This window comes from Ictidomys tridecemlineatus, chromosome 6 (genome assembly GCF_052094955.1).
Source record: "Ictidomys tridecemlineatus isolate mIctTri1 chromosome 6, mIctTri1.hap1, whole genome shotgun sequence".
Classification (NCBI taxonomy): domain Eukaryota; kingdom Metazoa; phylum Chordata; class Mammalia; order Rodentia; family Sciuridae; genus Ictidomys; species Ictidomys tridecemlineatus.
In genome coordinates this window covers 94466355-94485713 of record NC_135482.1, presented here as the reverse complement: position 1 = coordinate 94485713, position 19359 = coordinate 94466355, and the positions used below count along the sequence as shown (strand labels likewise).

At 38.1% G+C, this 19359-nt stretch overlaps 1 protein-coding gene across 1 annotated transcript; it reads left to right on the top strand.

The window, feature by feature from the left end:
- The first annotated feature begins 4432 nt into the window (after positions 1-4432).
- Ddx47 (DEAD-box helicase 47) lies at positions 4433-18643 on the top strand. The gene is made up of 12 exons (XM_078015217.1): positions 4433-4564; positions 5159-5252; positions 8756-8944; positions 9197-9268; positions 9481-9599; positions 10641-10712; positions 11387-11503; positions 12039-12185; positions 12726-12863; positions 15709-15779; positions 16363-16492; positions 18076-18643. Exons 1-12 carry the CDS (start codon positions 4478-4480, stop codon positions 18205-18207), a joined length of 1368 nt encoding a protein of 455 aa, XP_077871343.1. The 5' UTR covers positions 4433-4477; the 3' UTR covers positions 18208-18643.
- Positions 18644-19359: the final 716 nt, after the last annotated feature.

The window sequence follows — 19359 nt, the reverse complement described above, 5'->3', positions numbered from 1 at the left end:
CACTATACATGGTGCCTGCACATTTGTCACTCGGCAGCTCTCTTGGTTATTGCAGTGCTTGTGTTCAAGTAAACCCTTATTTAATGCAAAAATGACTCCAAAATGCAACAGTAGTGATGCTAGCAAGTTGAAGATGTGAAAGAGGAGCCATAAAATCCTTTCTTTGATTTTCATCTTGCATTATCATGACATGCAAAAAGATATTTGGGAGGGGACACCATATTCACATAACTGTTATGACAGTATATTGTTATAATTGTCATCTTTTATCATTAGATGAGTTTTTTTTTCTTACTGTGCTTAATTAAAAAAACTAAATGTCATCATAGGTATGTACCTGTATGCACACACAGGGATGTATGTATAGGAGAAAGCATATAAAGAGTTGAGTACTATCCACTGTTTCAGAAATCCACTGGGGGTGGATCTTGGAACATATCCTCCATGAATAAGGGGGAACTGCTGTACTTTGGAGAACTAAAAGAAGAAAGAAAAAATAAAAGAGTTAATTTATTTTTAGAGGTTAAAGAAAAAAATGAACTTTTAAGTCAAAGAAAATATTTTAATATAATATTTGTCTTTATAGTAATACAGTTTTAATATATGTGTACTGTGTGTGTGTATATATGTATATATATACACACACACATTTATATGTGTATATTTATATACTCTGTGTGTGTGTGTATCTGTGTGTGCATGTGCGCACACGCAGGAAGAGGCACACAAAGACAAAGGACCCTTGAAACCTTTTCAGAGTGAGATGGGATCAATGCTTAGATTTCTTCTGGAGCCAGTATATTGTTTCAGGCTTGCTTTTCTCACTTATCATTTTTAGTGTTTATTTAGATTTCCTTTTTAACCTTCCTCATTGTTCTGAAAGTACAGGATATGACATGGCTCAGTTACTAGAATGGATCTCTATTATTTCCGTGAACAAAATAGAATTATCCAGGCTGCTCCAAACCTGGTAGAGATAGTCAAAAAGCAGACAATGCTCTCAGCTGATGCAGATTTAATCTTTGGAACCCACCCGGTGGCTTCTGGATCAGAAGTAAAACGAGCTCCCAGCTGAGGGACAAGAGTTCTGTGGTGGACTCACCTAAGACTCTGTTATTGTAAAACCTACTGCTCTGACATGGAATTGTTTCCGGTTGGGCACTGGTCTAAGGAATGGCGCAATGCTGACGCTGCCCTCGGTGCATGCACATCCTCTGCATGGCTCTCAAAGCCTTGGGGACACTGGCACCAGAGGAAGTCTTAAAAATAGTCCATGTCGAATTGTCCAACAACAGACAAAGAGCCCTGCTGGGCTAAAACTGGGAGGGTTGTATATTAAAACAGCATTGAATGGCTAAATCAGTTCCCTTAGAAGCAACAGTTAATCCTCAGAAATCTTACTGCATGTTTTTTTTTTTTTCCTTTTGCTTCCATTGGTCATTTTCAAGCTTCCCTCATTCCTCAGTCCTGCCTCTCCTTTCTTTCTTCAGCTCTTAAGTTCCCATTTTACTCTCCTGAATGAAGTCAGAGAATGAGTCTAAGACGAGCAAAATAAATATTTCAGCTACTCCCCTCTTTGTTTTTCTTTTTTTTGTGAAAAATTTGTGCAGCAGAGGAATTCTGAGTGTGATCGTGCAGATGAAAGCTATTCTTTTCTTTTTTCTTTTTGGTACTGGGGATTAAACTCAGTGGTACTCGATTACTAAGCCCCATACCCAGCTCTATTTTGTATTTTATTTAGAGACAGGGTCTCACTGAGTTGCTCAGCACCTCACTTTTGCTATGAAAGCTGTTTTTGATCATGTGAGATAATCTTCAGTAAAGTCACTGTCTTAGCTGCTGGGCAGGTACTTTCAGGAGCAATCACCTATGTTTGTGGGAGAAGAGCTGCTGCCCCTTCAAATGAACAAATGAATAAATGAATGAAATACTGAATAAATGAATGAAATGAATAAATAATACTGTGTTATCTGACTGTTCATATCTCTGTTAAAGTTCCTTCAAAGTTGTTTTTATTTGTCTGACATAAAACACTCCAGAGAAACTTACAAGAGACCAATTCAAATGGCCCAGTCATTCTGATTCATTCTTTTTTGGGTGATCTAGAGTAAACTTTGCTCACCATAACAGTGAATTCTCCACCTAGAGGCATTCACGGCTGGCATTTTTATGAACAGGTAATATATGACCTTGAACTCAGGAATGTGCCCCCCTCTAGCTTCTCTTGCTTGCTTGTTGTTGTTGTTGTCATTTGGTACTCAAAGCAATGCCTCCTGTGTTGATGAATTACAGGCATGTACCACCATGCCCAGCTAGATCCCTTGCTTTTTTTTTGTTCAGGAGAAATTGCTTTGAGAATTATCTCTCATGCTTTTCTTACTGAAAGCAATAGACTTCCTTTCTCTCTCTTTCTCTCTGTGTGTCTCTCTCTTTTGGTATTGGGGATTGAAGCCCAGGGTGTTTTATCATTAAGCTACATGCCAAGTCCTTTTTTTATTATATTTTTACATTTTGAGACAGGGTCTCTCTAAATTGCCGAGATCCTCCTGCCTCAGTCTTCTGAGTTGCTAGGATGCACCACCACGCCAGCCTGGCTCCTCTGTTCACTCTCTTATTTCCTGATTGTACTTATTGACTCTGCACTCACCAAGGGGTGAGCCCAGTGTTTGGTAACAATTAGTGTGGGCCTCAAGAAGCTTGGCTTCTAGCTGGTGTGGTGGTGCAGAGCTGCAATCCCAAATACTTGGAAGGTTGGTGCAGGAGAATTGCAAATTTGAGGCCAGCCTCAAAGAAACTTAAGGGAGAACCTGTTAAAAAAATATGTATATATATATATATTATATAATATATATTTAAATATATATAATATATAATTATATATTTAAATATATATATAGATATATATATTTAGATTTCTAGTCTTGACTCCTGTGACCTTGGGCACATGTTTTTTTACCAGTTGGACTTAAGTACCTCACTTGCCAAACAAGTAGCACAAATTCCCCACTATACATTCCATGTAGTGTATAGGAAGTACAGGAAGAGGAAGAACTAGCTGACTTTCTTTAGGATGAGTTGACTTCCGCTTATCCTAAAGAGTGTTATCCACTTTGGAGATCATCTTAAGTGGCCTAATTCCCTAGGAGAGTGGAGAGAGCAACCAAAGGGAGAGCAAAACAGAAGTGGAGTGCCAATCCCATACCTTTTATTACGGGACCCTACAGGATCTGACCTAAGCCCTCTTCTCTGACATCACCCTACCTTTTTCATTGTTGCAGACACCAAGGTGATTTCTAAATCAGGTTCTTTTTAGGAACAGGGCTGTGAAGGACCTCAGGCAATTCAGTTGAGGTTATCACTATTCTTAGGTCAAAAATCGCATTATCATCATGAAAATAAATATACATCTTGCTTTGTATATTTATTCTCTTTTGTCTCCAATTATTTTATTTCTAATTCCCCAATTTCCAATTTTGTCCTAATTCCTTTCCGTCCATAAGTTGCCATTCTAAAATATTTCAAGTGTACCTACCATATATATGTGTGATGTAAGGTAGGCACATATTTTAAATATACACGATCTATTTTATGCTTTCCTCACACAGCCCTGGGTTTTTGAGATCTAACTATATTGTTAAGGGCATGCTTGTGCACATCACATACACATTTCAACTACCCACTGTCCTCCCAGGGAGGTGCATCAGATTGCCTCCAACTCTCCACCTCTGGAAATAATGAACACCTACCATAGGAGTGCACTTGCTAAACATTGGACATGCAACACAGAGTACTTAATTTGCCCCAGTAGTGGCTGATGGCTTTCCAGAAGAGCCTCACTGGCTTTCCGGCCTTTGTACTTGAAGTTCCTCAATATGGAATAATTGTCCCCCAGGCCTTTAAAGGGCTTTCTCCTGCTCATCAGCAAGGTCTCACTTCAAATATCACTGCCTCAGAGAGGCCTTTCCAATCTTCCTGTCATCCCCACAACATTCCCTCCCAAGGTCACACTTCCTTATTTTTCTAACATTTGTTGAATCATAGCACTTTTCACAAATTTGAAGTGATCTGTGATCACTTATTTATTTTGTCTTCCCTCCACAAGACACCACTAGGCATCTAGCATAGCCCTGGAATATGGTAGGCTCTTAAAAAATACTGAATAAATGAATGAAATGAATAAATAATACTGTGTTACCCGACTGTCCATCTCTCTACAGTTAGAAAATCGGGGACATACCAGGAAGACAGGTAGGGAAGGCTCTTTAGAAGGCACTTAAAGGGCAGCATGGTCTGCCCTCACCTTAGTTCCACAAGCCCACACGTTTACACCCACTATATTTCTGCAATTCTCCACCGGCCCGGAGCCTGCTGCAGTCAGCCCGTAGGGGGCGCCGCAACACGCGGCCCGGGGAACACTAAAACTACATTTCCCAGCATTCCGCGTGCCCCCAGCCCACTTCCGGAACCCGCGGGCAACATGGCGGCGTCCGAAGACCACGATTTTTCCAGTGAAGCTCCCCCGCCGGCGGTAGAGGAGGAGGAAACTAAGACATTTAAAGACCTGGTGAGAATGACAGATGCCGGCATCTCTTTTGTACTGTTGGCGCTAGGTTCAAGCAGGGAAAGGTTACTTTACATCCCAGCCAGTAGCGTGAACAAGCATTTGGGGCCTAGATTAGATTTCCCCCTAGAATTTCATAAGCTCGGCTTCGGACTGCGCTCCCTTGGCTCTAGAGTTTGGGTGGTGGGAGTTTACCTTTTCCACTTTTGCGGGGCGACGTTTGTTGTTTGCCCAGGAGATTGTATCTGAATCGGGTCTTTTTATAGGTGGACTCTGGAGTTAGGTGTATCAACCAGGTTTGAATGTTGGCCCAGTCATTTATTGTGCCACACATTTCACGTGTAAATTGGGGAAAATATAAGTACTTACCTTGCAGAATTGTGATAATTAAATAAGGAAATTCACGTAAAATACTTGGCTTTGTCCTCGTTAAGTAGAAAGCATTCATTAAGTCGAGCTCAGAGGTGTGATATAGATTCTTGTTAACTCAAAGAGGCTCTACATGTCACCAGAAAATGGAATCGATAAAGTCGTTCAAATAAAAGGGAGGTGAAGATGTACTGCTTTTTGCTAAGGTATGTTTTTCTGAATTCTAAGGGTGTAACAGATGTATTGTGTGAAGCTTGTGACCAGTTGGGATGGGCAAAGCCCACTAAGATCCAGATTGAAGCTATTCCTCTGGCCTTACAAGGTAGGTAGAAGTTAAATGTGTCTTGGTATGATTCAGTGAAGTTATATTCAGTTAAATAACACTGTTGAGAATGATTGCGTGTACATTTCAAATAAAGTAAAGGTATGGTCTCTAAAGAAGCAAAGTTTGGGCTTTTGAAAAAGTCAGTCATTTCTCAGTTTTGCAGGTTTTTTTTTTGTCATTTAATAGTTAAAGGGATTTGTTCTGCTATAGATGTTGACTTTAAGAAAGAACTGGATTAAATTGTACTAATGAGAAATTTATTAGAAATCATGAATCAATATATGCATACTTATGTATAAGAACACCTGAAACATACCGTCATGTGTTGCTTAATGAAGGGCATATTTTCTGGAAAATGTGTTGTTAAATGTTTTTGTTCTTGTGTGAACATCATATAGTGCACTTACATAAACCAAGGTGGTATATATAGCCTATTACACACCTAGGCAATATAGTATATGTGTCTTATGAGAGATCCATTGTTTTTTTATGTCACATGACTATATCTATGTCTGGAGGAGTTCACAGCTTTTGTTGTGAAAGGTGCTTATTATATTTGCAGAAGAATGGATAAAGTGCTTGTTGATGATTAGTGGAACTGAAACAAACAGGGTAAACTTTAATAGGAACAGAAGTAAAGTCCTAGATTCCTGAAGTGCCTTCTTTACAGGGTTAGAGAGGGTGGTAAAAGTAATCTGAGATATTGGCTAACTGAAATTCATTACGATCCTCACAGAAAGTAATTTGAGCAACATTACCTTAAGGAGAGGGGTTTTAGGGATCCCTTTATTCCTTTGAGAATCAAATAAAAAGGAAAATTTCATCCCCATTTAAAAAAAAAAGATCAAATGTGTCCTCAAAAAATATCTAATATAAAATTTTTTAAATAATTGCTGGACATGATAGAGCATGCTGGTAATGCCAGGGATTTGGAAGACCCAGGTAGGAGGGTAGCTTCAGTGGTTTGAGACCAGCCTTGATAATTTAGTGAGATCCCTTCTGCCCCCCACTTACAGGCCGAGGATGTAGCTCAGTGGTAATCCCCAGTATTGAAAAACAATTTTTTTTTTTTGCATATAATTTCAGCAAGTTCAAGGCTTTTCCTCCCTCATCCCTGAATTTCTCTTTTATAAGTTCTAGATTAAGAACTCCTGGTTCGCTCTAGAGAGAGAATAGTGCTTTGTGCTAGTGAGAATATACATAAGATACTGTTTTTCTTAGGTCTGAAGACCACAGTTTTCAGGAATCAGCTGAGGGGCAATGAGTGTGGTAAAGTATCAAGAATAGTCACAAATAGTTAAAGGACTGAGTGCATTTGATATGAAGTAGAGAAGTTTTGGCTTTAATGTTTTGAAGAGCTGTCATGTAGAAAAGTGGTTAGACTTATACTGCATACATTTGTTTCTTTCATAAATAGTCACTATGGGGTATTTGATGTAAATATAAAGCACTGGAAGTTGAGAATTTTGCGTTTTCCAGGAGTCTAATAAGGAGATAATGATAGCTTTGTTACATAAAAAAGGTACATTCAAAATATACTGGTGTGGGCTGGAGTTGTGGCTCAGTGATAGAGTGCTTGCTTAGCGTGTGCAAGGCCCTGGGTTCGATTCTCAGCACCACATAAAAATAAGTAAATAAAACACAGGTGAAAAAAAAAACACTGGGGTGCTGGATGCAGTTGTGCATGCCTGTAATTCCTGCTACTCAGGAGGCTGAGGTGGGAAGATCACAACTTTGAGACCAGCCTGCACAACTTAGTGAGATGGTAGGGAGACCGACAGACAGTGACTGACTGGGGGATGTAGCTCAGTGGTACATCATTTATGCTTGCCATCATGAATAAGGCCCTATCCCTGGATTCAGTTTCAGTACTGGGGGGGAAAAAAGCCCTGGGGGAGAGTAATTCAATTTAACTGGAATGGATTAGAGAAAATTTATTTCATTTTTGTCTGGGGAGGTTGGGAAGACTAAACCTTGAAGTTAAACCTTGAAGACTGAATTAGATCTGATGGGAATGGACTTTCTAGTTATAGGGAATAGCTATAAAAAAGCTAAGGAGGCTGGAAACATGGGCAATGCATGGAGGTTTGTAAGCACTTTCACCATAGAGTAGTGAAAAAGTTTAGTAATTCATAATCTGGGGCCAGATTATAAAAGACTTGAATGCTGGGTAAAGAATTTGATCTATGCTTCATAGGCAGTAGAGTTTCTTGGAGGTTGTTTTTAGCAGAATGAAATTCTTAGAGTTGTACTCTTAGAAAATTGGTCTTATAGCTGTGTAGAATAATTTAGAAACAAGAACCTAGAGATTGAGAGACTAATAAAGAGGTCATTGCAATAATTTTGACAATAAATAATGGGTGGGTTTGTGGTAGTGAGAATGAAAAAGAGAAAATGATAGAAAAAGAATCTTGCATGATTTTATAGCCAGTTTAGGCAAATGGAAGGAAAGGGTGAGGAAATCGAAGATTATAGCAAAGTGTCTAGGCAGTGGGTTTAGGACATATGTGTATCATTGATGTAGAAAGGAACATAAGAGGAAAAATAATTTCAGCAAAGATGAGTTCAGTTGGAAATAATTGATCTCAGATATCAGTGAAATAGAGTGATACACAATTGTAAGGGACAGGTCAAATTCAGGTTGCCTGAGAGAAAAGGGGTTTACACACAACATGATGCTTTCCAGATAACTGCTTTCTTAATAGTTATAGAATCACAAAACAACATGAACAACTTGGTAGGGGCCATTACTCAATAGGAATTATTTTTGTGTAGAGCTACCTCTGTGGGCTGCAGCCAGCCTAGAGAGAGTGGTCTTGAGTTAATTTCTGAAATTGTGGCTTAAATGGTAATAACAAACGATGGTGATCTATTCTTAAGGAATTATTTGTGACATTCTCAGAATGTGCAGTATATGGCTTATATTGTTAAGCTCCTGGGTTTATCCTTATGCCATCAGGCCTAGAGTTTATCTTCCTGTAGAATAACATTGTCAAAACTTGTAGATGGCTTATGAATTTCCTTTTTAGCCTCATTCTTCCTTTCCCCATAATGCTTTGTGTTCAGCCACAGTGTACTTCTCACTCTTTCTTTGCTGTGTTCTTTGAAACTCCATCTTTCCTCATGCAGGATTATTTTTCCTTCCTTTTATTGCTCACTTCCAGATTTAACTCATTCCTTACCCCTATTAGCTTGGCTCTCCCAGGCATTGAATTTCTTCTTCCTTTGCATTCTCACTGTATTTTGTAGAGGCTTATATTAAAACTCTTATCAACATTATGATGTATTTGTTTATTTGTCTATCTCACTTTTGGATTTTTGAGCTTGTCTAGGACAGAGACTATGTCTTTTCTATTTAATCACTCTCCTTTGGTCTATAATTAATCATATAATTATAAATTGAGTGCCTACTTTGTGTCCAGCATTATGTCATTGTAGAAAACATGGAAAGAGCACTGAGGGAATGTCCTTGTATTAGGTATTTTTGTTTTTTCCTCTAGGTCGTGATATCATTGGGCTGGCAGAAACCGGCTCTGGAAAAACAGGGGCCTTTGCTTTGCCCATCCTGAATGCTCTGCTAGAGACGCCCCAGCGTTTGTTTGCCCTCGTGCTCACCCCCACTCGGGAGTTGGCCTTTCAGATCTCAGAGCAGTTTGAAGCTCTGGGGTCCTCTATTGGAGTGCAGAGTGGTAAGTATCTATAAGAAAAGTAGTACTGCAGTGTCTTCACAAGTGGAGAATGAGTGTGAAAAGAGAGTAGAAGAAAGCATTGTTTTCTTGAGTTATTGATCTAAGTAACTGATGTATTTTAGCTTTGGGAAAAGAATTAATATTGAGGGGAGAACAAATATAAGTAGAAATCTAACATTGGCTTTAAAAGATGTTTAGTAGATTATGGAAGAAACTAAGAATCTCTTTTATAAGTTCTTTTTATTTCTGTAGCTGTGATTGTAGGTGGAATTGATTCAATGTCCCAGTCTTTGGCCCTGGCAAAGAAACCACATATAGTAATAGGTGAGTAATTGGCAAAGTCAAAAGACACTGGCAGTGATAAATTGGAAAAAAAATCTACCAATGTTGGATGGAAAGACTTTGAGGAACAGACTTTGGTAATTGTGTTTAGTTTTTTAATTTCTTAATGTTTTTGGTGGTTGTGATAGGGGGAGATCACTTTCTTTTTGTCCTTGTTTGAAAACATTGCCCTTTTCCTCAACCTTTCTTGGTAGCAACTCCTGGCCGACTGATTGACCACTTGGAAAATACAAAAGGTTTCAATTTAAGAGCTCTCAAATACCTGGTCATGGATGAAGCAGACCGAATATTGAATATGGATTTTGAGACAGAGGTGAATTTTCAGTTGTTTTCCTCTTCTTAGAGCATCTCAAGGTCTCTGTTTCAAAATTTGGTTCCTTGCCCAGTGGCTTGTGTAGTGCACCATGGCAGCCTCAGTTAACTTCAGCATTCCTCTGCCCTTTTTCCATTTTTAGTGTTTTTCATGTTCTTACTGCCTTAGTACCTGCTTAATTTTAGATCATGGTTCATTTCTTTCTTCAGAGATGAGAAGTGTTTCTTTTCCCCATTTTATTTGATTTAGACCTTTCCTATAATCTGCTATGTGACTAGTGCTGGCTTCATGAAAGAAGGTTCGATTCATGAGTAATTGCTAGGGAGTTTTAAATTAAAGAGACAAGACTCTTATTACCTTTAATACCAGCTCCGGGACGGCTTCTAGCTCCCACCTCCAGCCACCTAATGAGGTGGCGAGGTTTACAGAAGAGACTAGAGAGAGAGAGAGAAAGAAAACACGCCAGGGAGTGGGCTTTTATTGGGGAACAAAATAAAAACTTCTGGGGAAAATCCCATCCATTGAAGGTTAAGTGGGGCAGCATCCCAAGGTCAAGGGCAATGATTGGGTCTTCAGGGCAGTGGCCAGGCATGCCTCTGCATGGACAAGCCTTCGGACCTGGAAAAGGGTGGGGAAAGCTCTAACACAGCTGTGTCTAAGTGCCTCTCACCCGCTAGGGAGGTAACTCAAATCAAGTGCGAGGATGGCCTCTCACGCTATAAAACTTGAAATGTCTTCATTTTCTTTAATAACCCATTCAACATAGTAAGTCATCAAATCTACCAGTTTAAACTCTAATAAGAGAGTTTCTAATCTACCAACTTAAACTCTTTTCTCTGAATAACGTTATTTATTTATTTTTTTATAACATCTGGTATGACATGAAAGTAGCAAATATTCAGTAAATTCTAGCTGAATTGAATGTTGAGTCCCAGATCCCCACGGTGATGTATTTAGTTTCTTACCTCCTTAACTATCTGGAGGACTTGCTGTTGTCCAGTCTAAATGTCAGTTTGGCAACCATACCTCTTTGTGCTTCAGGTTGACAAGATCCTCAAAGTGATCCCCCGAGATCGGAAAACATTTCTTTTCTCTGCTACCATGACCAAAAAGGTAAAATTTGCTTGGACATATGTTTTCTTCTTTATAAGAATTGACACTTAAAAACAATAATCACAACAATAGTAAAAATACATAAAAGTAAAAATAGAGTATTTAGGAATTAGCATACTACTGCAGGGTGGCCAGCTCCTCACCTGGGCAGTTTTCTGCTCAGGACGGGATGAGCCACCTGAGAAAATGAAAGTCTGAGATAGTGAAGAATTAAGAGTCAGAGTCAGAGCCAGAAAATAGTTTTAAAAAGCAAAGCTCATGATAGTTTCCTCTAGTCCACATAGAAGCTGGAAAATGCTAGCAGTTAAAAAATGGCTCCTGTTCTTTATTTAAGGGAGTACAGGGATAAGATTTCATCAGGAGGAGTCTTGCTTCTCAGTATGACAGGGGGCTTGCAGCCAGCAGATTGATTGGTATCTTGGCAGGCTATAGCCATCAGAGAGGCTGTGTGTCTGTGTGGCTCCAGTGGGTCACCCTAACTCCAGTGCAGTGTTGAACCTGTGGCAGAGCTGTATAGGGATTCACATGTATTTGGGTAGTCTCACCAGCAGGTTTGCTGCTGGGAGTTCCTGGATACCAGATTTTCCTAATCAGTGGCTTCCATGCTGATTTGGTTCATGCACAGTTCACAGATGACTTCCAATAGCATACCATTCTAGATTTCCTTTCTCTAGGTGCAGAAACTTCAGCGAGCAGCTCTGAAGAATCCTGTAAAATGCGCTGTTTCCTCTAAATACCAGACAGTTGAAAAGTTACAGCAATATTACCTTTTTATTCCCTCTAAATTCAAGGTAAAGTATTTACTTTGATCATTCCTGCCTTGCCCTCTCCTCACAAAGGCATCTGAAAATATGCCAACTCTTGATAAGTTGAGAGCTGTGATACTGGTTGGAGTCCTCTCTGTTTGTCTTAGATTGCATGTTGTAATTATATTTACCACAGATAAGTCAAACACTTCAGGAATTCACAATATACTAAATCACAACAATGAATTCCTGGTATAATGAGATAATTCCTTCCCAGCTCCATACTTTAGGTAATTTTTACTTTATTGTGTGCCTTTTTTATAAAAGCTATCCCAGATTATGTGCTTTAATATAAGAACTTTTCCTGGTTGCTGAGTATAGCTCTCCTTGTGCTTAACCTCAGGCTGTGTTGGGGATGCATGGTTGACAAAGGTCATAGTTCTGATTAAAAAATGCAAAGCTGGCAAATGGTGGTCTGGATAATTGAGAAACACTTATAGGCTTAGTCTTTCCTTAATAAATATGCCAGGTATCTAATCTTTCTTCCAGATTCAATTACATATATTGTTTTGTAACTTAGGATACCTACCTGGTTTATATTCTAAATGAATTGGCTGGAAACTCCTTTATGATATTCTGCAGCACGTGTAATAACACTCAGAGAACAGCTTTGCTACTCCGGAATCTTGGATTTACTGCCATCCCCCTCCATGGACAGATGAGTCAGGTAAGGATTCTTTGGCATCACTGGTGGCATGAGAAGAATAAACTTTATAATAATAGATTTATATGATAAGGACATATAGCATTAATGCCTGTAATTATTGTAATTTTATGGGCTTTGAAGTGTTGCTCTGGATGCTTACTTTCCCCTCTCAGGATAACAGAAGGCTCAAATTATAATATTTTATAGGTAGTTTGCAAGCTATTTGAGTTGATTTATTCTGCCTAGTGATAATAATGATTCTCTGGTCTCTAAAGACATTTAATAAATTATTTTCCAATTATCTTTCTGTCACTTTAAACAATCCCTGTTTTGTATTGCTGTTTTTAGCCTATATCTTAAATATTTTTTGTTGCTTCCGTATTTCTGTTTTAATCTGCAAAGCCTCGTTCTGGACTTAACAGGGGAAATACTTTTAAAAAATTTTATTGCTTAGTTCTTGTATTTAGTGTGTCTATTTGGTATATTTTATATGTCTTATATTCCAAGATTCCTTTGTTTTCTCAGAGTAAAATTCTGCTCATTTTCTTTTCATCATCTCAGAGCAAGCGCCTAGGATCCCTTAATAAGTTTAAGGCTAAGGCTCGTTCCATTCTTCTGGCAACTGATGTTGCAAGCAGAGGTTTGGACATACCTCATGTGGATGTAGTGGTCAACTTTGACATTCCAACTCATTCCAAGGTGAGTCCTATTGCTGATGTGACTTTCTATTCTCAAAATTTATTTCTGTTCTTGTTTTTTCCTTTCAATATTTTTTTTTAAAAGAGAGAGAGAATTTTTTAATATTTATTTTTTAGTTTTCGGTGGACACACATCTTTATTTCATTTTTATGTGGTGCTGAGGCTCGAACCCAGCACCCCTGCGCATGTCAGGCAAGTGCATTATGGCTTGAGCCACATACCCAGCCCATCCTTTCCATATTTTTAATATTTATTATTTAGTTGTAGTTGGACACAATACCTTTATTTTTATTTATTTATTTTTATGTGGTGCTGGGGATCAAACCCAGGGTCTCGCACATGCTAGGTGAGTGCTCTACCATTGAGCCACAACCCCAGCCCACCTTTCCATTTTTTAAAAAAAATAGTTATAGATGGACACAATATCTTTATTTTGTTTATTTTTATGTAGTGCTAAGTATCAAACCCAGTGCCTCACATATGAGAGGCAAGTTCTCTACCACTGAGGTACAACCCCCGCCCCTTTCTACATTTTTTTCATTGGTGCATTATAGCTGTACATATTGATAGGATTTGTTGTTGCATATTTGTACATACACACAATATAACAATATTATTTGGCCAGTATCACTCCTCAGCACTTCTCCCTCCCTTCCCTTTACCTACCCGCTGATCCTTTTCCTCTACTGATCTTCCTTTGATTTTCATGAGATCCAAAGTTTTTTTTTTTTTAATATATTTTTAGTTGCTGATGGACCTTTATTTTATTCATTTCTTTATATGCGGTGCTGAAAATCAAACCCAGTGCCTCACATATGGGAGGCAAGCATTCTGCCACTGAGCTACAACCCACCCCCCAAAGTTTATTTCTTAAATAATAATTTCTGTTTTCCCTTAGTTATAATGTAGGGTTGTTTGTGTTTTTTTGTTTTTTTTGTTTTTTGTCCTGGAATAGTTAAGTTTCAAAAATTGAGAAAGTGGGCTGGGGATATAGCTCAGTTGGTAGAGTGCTTGCCTCACATGCACAAGGCCCTGGGTTTAGTCTCCAGCAACACACACACACACACACACACACACACAGACACACACACACACACAATGAGAAAGTGCTAGATTGTTTTTGGGGGGGTGGGTATTGGGTCTTGAATCCAAGAGCATTTTGTCACTGAGCTGTATCCCCAACCCTTTTTAATTTTAATTTTGTGGCAGAGTCTTGCTCAGTTGCTTAGGGCCTTGCTGAGTTACTGAGGCTAACCTTGAATGTGTGAATCTCCTGTGTCAGCCTCCCAAGTTGCTAGGATTACAGTGGAGTACCACTGCACCTAGCCAAAAGCTCTTGATATATTAATTCTCATCATCTTGAACATGCCTATGAATGTAATATTAATAAATATGAATGAAGGAGAGTTATTAGATGCTCATGGGGGAGTAGATGCCGCATATGCTAATCTATGTCAATTTCATTTCTTGTGTGTGTTACTTAAGATCAAACTTGTTCTACCACTGAGTTGCACCCCAGCTCTCAGTCTCATTTCTTTAGAAATGGCAGCTTTTCATTCTTCTTAGTGTTTTAGTTTCTTAACTAATTAATATTAATTAGTTAATAAATATTAATATTAATTAATAAATATTAGTTAATATTTCTTAACTAATATTTTGGGGCAGTGAATTCTTTGTTGTGGGGCTTGTTCTTTGCATATAGTATGCCTAACATTCCTGGTCTCTATTTGCTGGACAGCAGTATCACACAGACTTAGTTATGACAATCAGAAATGTTTCCAGACATTACCAAATGTTCCTTGGGGATGTTAGAATCACTCCAGGTTGAACTTTACTTTTCTCTTTTCTTTTTGTTTTTCTTTTTATCTCTTGGCCTTGTATTTAAGTGATGTAGATAAGATGCTGTCTCATTTGATTTTCATGGTACAAGTTTGGACATACATTTCTATTTCTGTTTTATAGATAGAAACCAAGCTTCAGACAAGTAGGAGATTTGCAGAGTAGCTGGAGGATGGCAAAAATCACTAGATCCAGTGTTGCTTTTCTTTATACCACATTGCTATAACCATGCAGATATTCTTTTTTTTTTTTTAAATTTTTTATTTTTTATATTGGTTGTTCACAACATTACAAAGCTCTTGACATATCATATTTCATACATTAGATTGAAGTGGGTTATGAACTCCCAATTTTACCCCAAATGCAGATTGCAGAATCATGTCGGTTATACATCCACAATTTTACATAATGCCCAATTAGTAATTGTTGTATTCTGCTACCTTTCCTATCCCCTACTATCCCCCCTCCCTTCCCCTCCCCTCCCTTCTTCTCTCTCTACCCCATCTACTGTAATTCATTACTCTCCTTGTTTATTTTCCCATTCCCCTCACAACCTCTTATATGTAATTTTGTATAGCAATGAGGGTCTCCCTTCATTTCCATGCAATTTCCCTTTTCTCTCCCTTTCCCTCCCATCTCATGACTCTGTTAAATGTTAGTCTTTTCTTCCTGCTCTTCCTCCTTGCTCTGTTCATAGTTGCTCTCATTATATCAAAGAAGACATTTGGTATTTGTTTTTTAGGGATTGACTAGCTTCACTAAGCATAATCCCATGCAGATATTCTTTGTAGACTTATCTTTCTATTAAAAAAAAGAAGCATTGGATCAATTTTGCCTTACAAGAAGAATGAAAAAGATAAAATATATTTGTTTCAACTAATTGCCCAAGCCATTTTCTTCATGTTCTAATATGAATCTGTTTTTTTCAAAGGTTTGCAACCAGATTGTATGTATGCATCTTATTACTCATAATCTATATAATTTGAATTTACCCTTTTTGTTCCAGGATTATATCCACCGTGTAGGTCGAACTGCTAGAGCTGGGCGCTCTGGAAAGGCAATTACTTTTGTCACACAGTAAGTAAATCACCTTTGGAGCAGAACAAAAGGAAAAGTGTAGAGACAAGAGCAGAATGCCAAAAGAGTTTCAAAGAGCCAGACTGACTTGGAACCTTGCTCTATCATTTATGGTACTAATCACTTAAACTTCCTTCTTGAGGTTTTCATATTTCTAAATATGGAAATAATAGTACCAATCTAGCATGGTTTTGGTGAAAAGTGGCTATGATATATGTAAAAGATCTAGTATAGTATTTGGTTTATAGAAGTACATACAATAAGCAGCACATTTCAACAGCTAGAACTGGGGAGTAATGACTTTTCCCTGTATTCAGAAAGTATTAAAATATAACTACGTCTTGTCTTTAAAGGAACAAGTTTTTATCTATTCAAGTCTATTCTGTGAGTAAAGAATACCTTGGATGATTTTTCTCATGGATCAGGCACAAAGATTACACTTAACCAGTACATAGAAAGAAAAAACATATTCATTAGTGTTAAAACTGTTACTCATATTGCATCCTCTCATAATATCATATTTTTTGGGAATAGGCATTTGCATTATCAGCCAACAAAAGCCATGTCGATCTTCCTTCCTCAGGTATGATGTGGAACTCTTTCAGCGCATAGAACACTTAATTGGGAAGAAACTGCCTGTCTTTCCAACACAGGATGATGAGGTTATGATGCTGACAGAACGAGTGACTGAAGCCCAAAGATTTGCCCGAATGGTGTGCATCTTATTCTCTTTTTTCACTAGCCTCTCTGCAAATGATAGTGACTTGTCAGATGTTTTATTATATTAATCCTAATAATAATCTGTAGGAGTTGGACATTATTTTTACTCCAAATTTTAGATGAGCAAGGACAGAGATGAGAGAAAGTTGACTTTAGACCACATCATTGAATCAGGTTTTGTTTGAACTTAATCTGACCAGGGTGACACATTCCCAGCCAGTGTTCATGTTTCACATGTGGCAAAAAAAACATCAGACATGGGGGTCAGAAGGCCTAGCTTTTGACTGTGAGCTTAGACATTTTGCTTAGCCTCTCAGAATCAGTTCCTTACCTATAAATTTGAAAGTAATACTTGCCTTCAATATCTATGGTGTTTTATGAGCACCAGATAAGCTACTATAAACTAAATAAATACTAGTAGTTATAGTAGCAGTAGTAGTGGTAATTAGAAGGTTATAGAAGATTCTAGTGCTCTTTATTGGAGTTCTAGTTTGAGATAAGGAGAAACTTTCTCCACTGATTGCTTTCTGAGTAGCTGGTGTACAGATTTGTTTTTCTGCCCACGTGAAAATTTTTATTTATGAAAATTTTTATTTATTTTGTTTATGAAAGTGCTGTTTGAGCCAAATGTGGTGGCACACTCCTGTAATCCCAGCACTAGGAGACTGAGGTATAAGGATCACAAGTTTGAGGTCAGCCTGGACAATTTAGTAAGACCCGGTTTAAAAAATAAAAGGGGCTGGGGATGTAGCTCAGTGGTAGAGTGCTCCTGAGTTCAACCTAGTTACCCATCTCTGCACCCACTGCTCACTACAGAAGTGCTATCTGTGCACTGGGAAAAAATATTCAGAAAATACAGAAAGGATTAAAGTCGTAAATAAAATGGTAAACCATCCTCCATTGAGAATCATTGATAGCACCCAGCTCTTTTTTCTTTTTTCACCTATGTTTAGAATTTATTTATATATGATTAGCATTTTTCTATTTCAACAAGTATAGATCCATGTGATCGTCTTTTTGTCTCCACTTCCACCTTCTTGCCCCCCATGTGATCATTTCTTAATGGCTGCAAAGAATTCCATCACAAATTATGTAACATGATTTACATTGATGGATGTAACTTTTTCCATTTCTATTTCATCTAGTTTTTTTCTATTTTAACTAGTACTATATTGCACTTTCTAGTATGTATAGCATTGAATACTTGTCCTGTTTGCTGAGAGTAAATTCCTAGAAGTGGAATTCTTGGGCCCAGGAGTACATGCTGCTAAAATTTGAGTTCATATGGGATGCCAGATTGCCTCCAAGAAAAGCTTCATTAGGTCTTATGATCAGTGATGGTATTTTCAATACTAGTTATTACCCTTCTCAAAACTTTTGTCAATCTGTTGTATGAAATAGTAGCTTATTATTTTATTTTTTTTGGTTTGATTACTGATAAGATTAACATTTTAGCATCTTTGTAGTTGGGTATTATTCTTTGCTAGTTTCTGGTTTGGGGAGTTACTCAATATTTGAAAGATGGGACTAGTGACAGTTACTCATTTTTGGTTGCATCCTTTCTGTTTTCCTGTAGGAGTTAAGGGAACATGGAGAAAAGAAGAAACGCAAGCGAGAAGATGCTGGAGATAATGATGATACAGAGGGTGCTATTGGTGTCAGGAACAAAGTGGTTGGAGGGAAAATGAAGAAACGGAAAGGCCGTTAATCACTTTTATAAAGACTTGAGTTCTGCTCTGTAAAATGAGATCACAGAAAAGAATGAAATCCCTCCTTAGAGTTCCTCAGACTGAGATTGGTTCCAATTATATCCAGAAGCTGCTCAGCAAATGGAGTGCTCATTCCCCTCTGAGTATTGGGGTGTCATTGCTGCAGGATAATTTTACAGTGCTGATGACAAGATTGTTGGCAAGACTTTCTGCTCTTTAGCTTTGATTCCCTGCTCACAATATGGTGTGCTCTTCTGTCACTTCACGAAGACCTTTTGCTTCTTCGGCTGCAAGTCAAGGACTGGGTTATGAAGTACACAATCTGTAACTGTCAAGGGAGGAGGCTGGGACATCCATAAGTGAGATGAAGACATTGGAGCTTATACTTCATTACACTCAATGTGAAACAATAAATTTAGATATTTTTTAATTTTATTTTTTGGTTCTGGGGATTGAACCCAGGGCACTTTACCCTTTAGCTACATCCTTAGTCTTTTAAATTTATTAATTCATTCTTTTTAAAATTTTGAGATGGTCTTACTAAGTTGTTTAAGGCTTTGCTAAGTGGCTAAGGTTGGCTTTGAACTTGTAATCCTCTTGCTTCAGCCTCCACTGGGTTTACAGGCATGCAGCACCACACCCAGCTACATATTATTTTTAAAAGTTTCAAAATCCTTAAGACCTTGATATTAAAGGGCTTTATAGATTTAAATAAGATCGTGCTAATAGATAAGAATCTTGACAGTGGTGGTTATGTAGCAAATTCATTGGTTGTCCTTAATAAGGTAAACATTATAAGTTTAAAAAAAATCAACAAAGAAAAAAGGTGATGGATGGTTTTGAAAGGAAAGGAGGTCCTACTTGAAAGGAGTTTTGTTTTTTTTTGGGGGGGTGGGGGGGGAGAATGGAACAAAGTCCATCAGACTGCAGAAATCTTTAGATCCCTAAATAAATTCACTTCCCTGGCTCCCTGAATTAAACAAGTAATTAGAAAGACTGGTTTCTTATTTAGACTTACCCTCGATGCTGAGAGTAAAATCAGGATGCATCAGAAATGTAGGATAGGCCAGGCATGGTGGTACACGCCTGTAATCTCAGCAGCTCAGGAGGCTGAAGCAGAAGGATCTCAAGTTTGAGACTAGCCTGGGCAA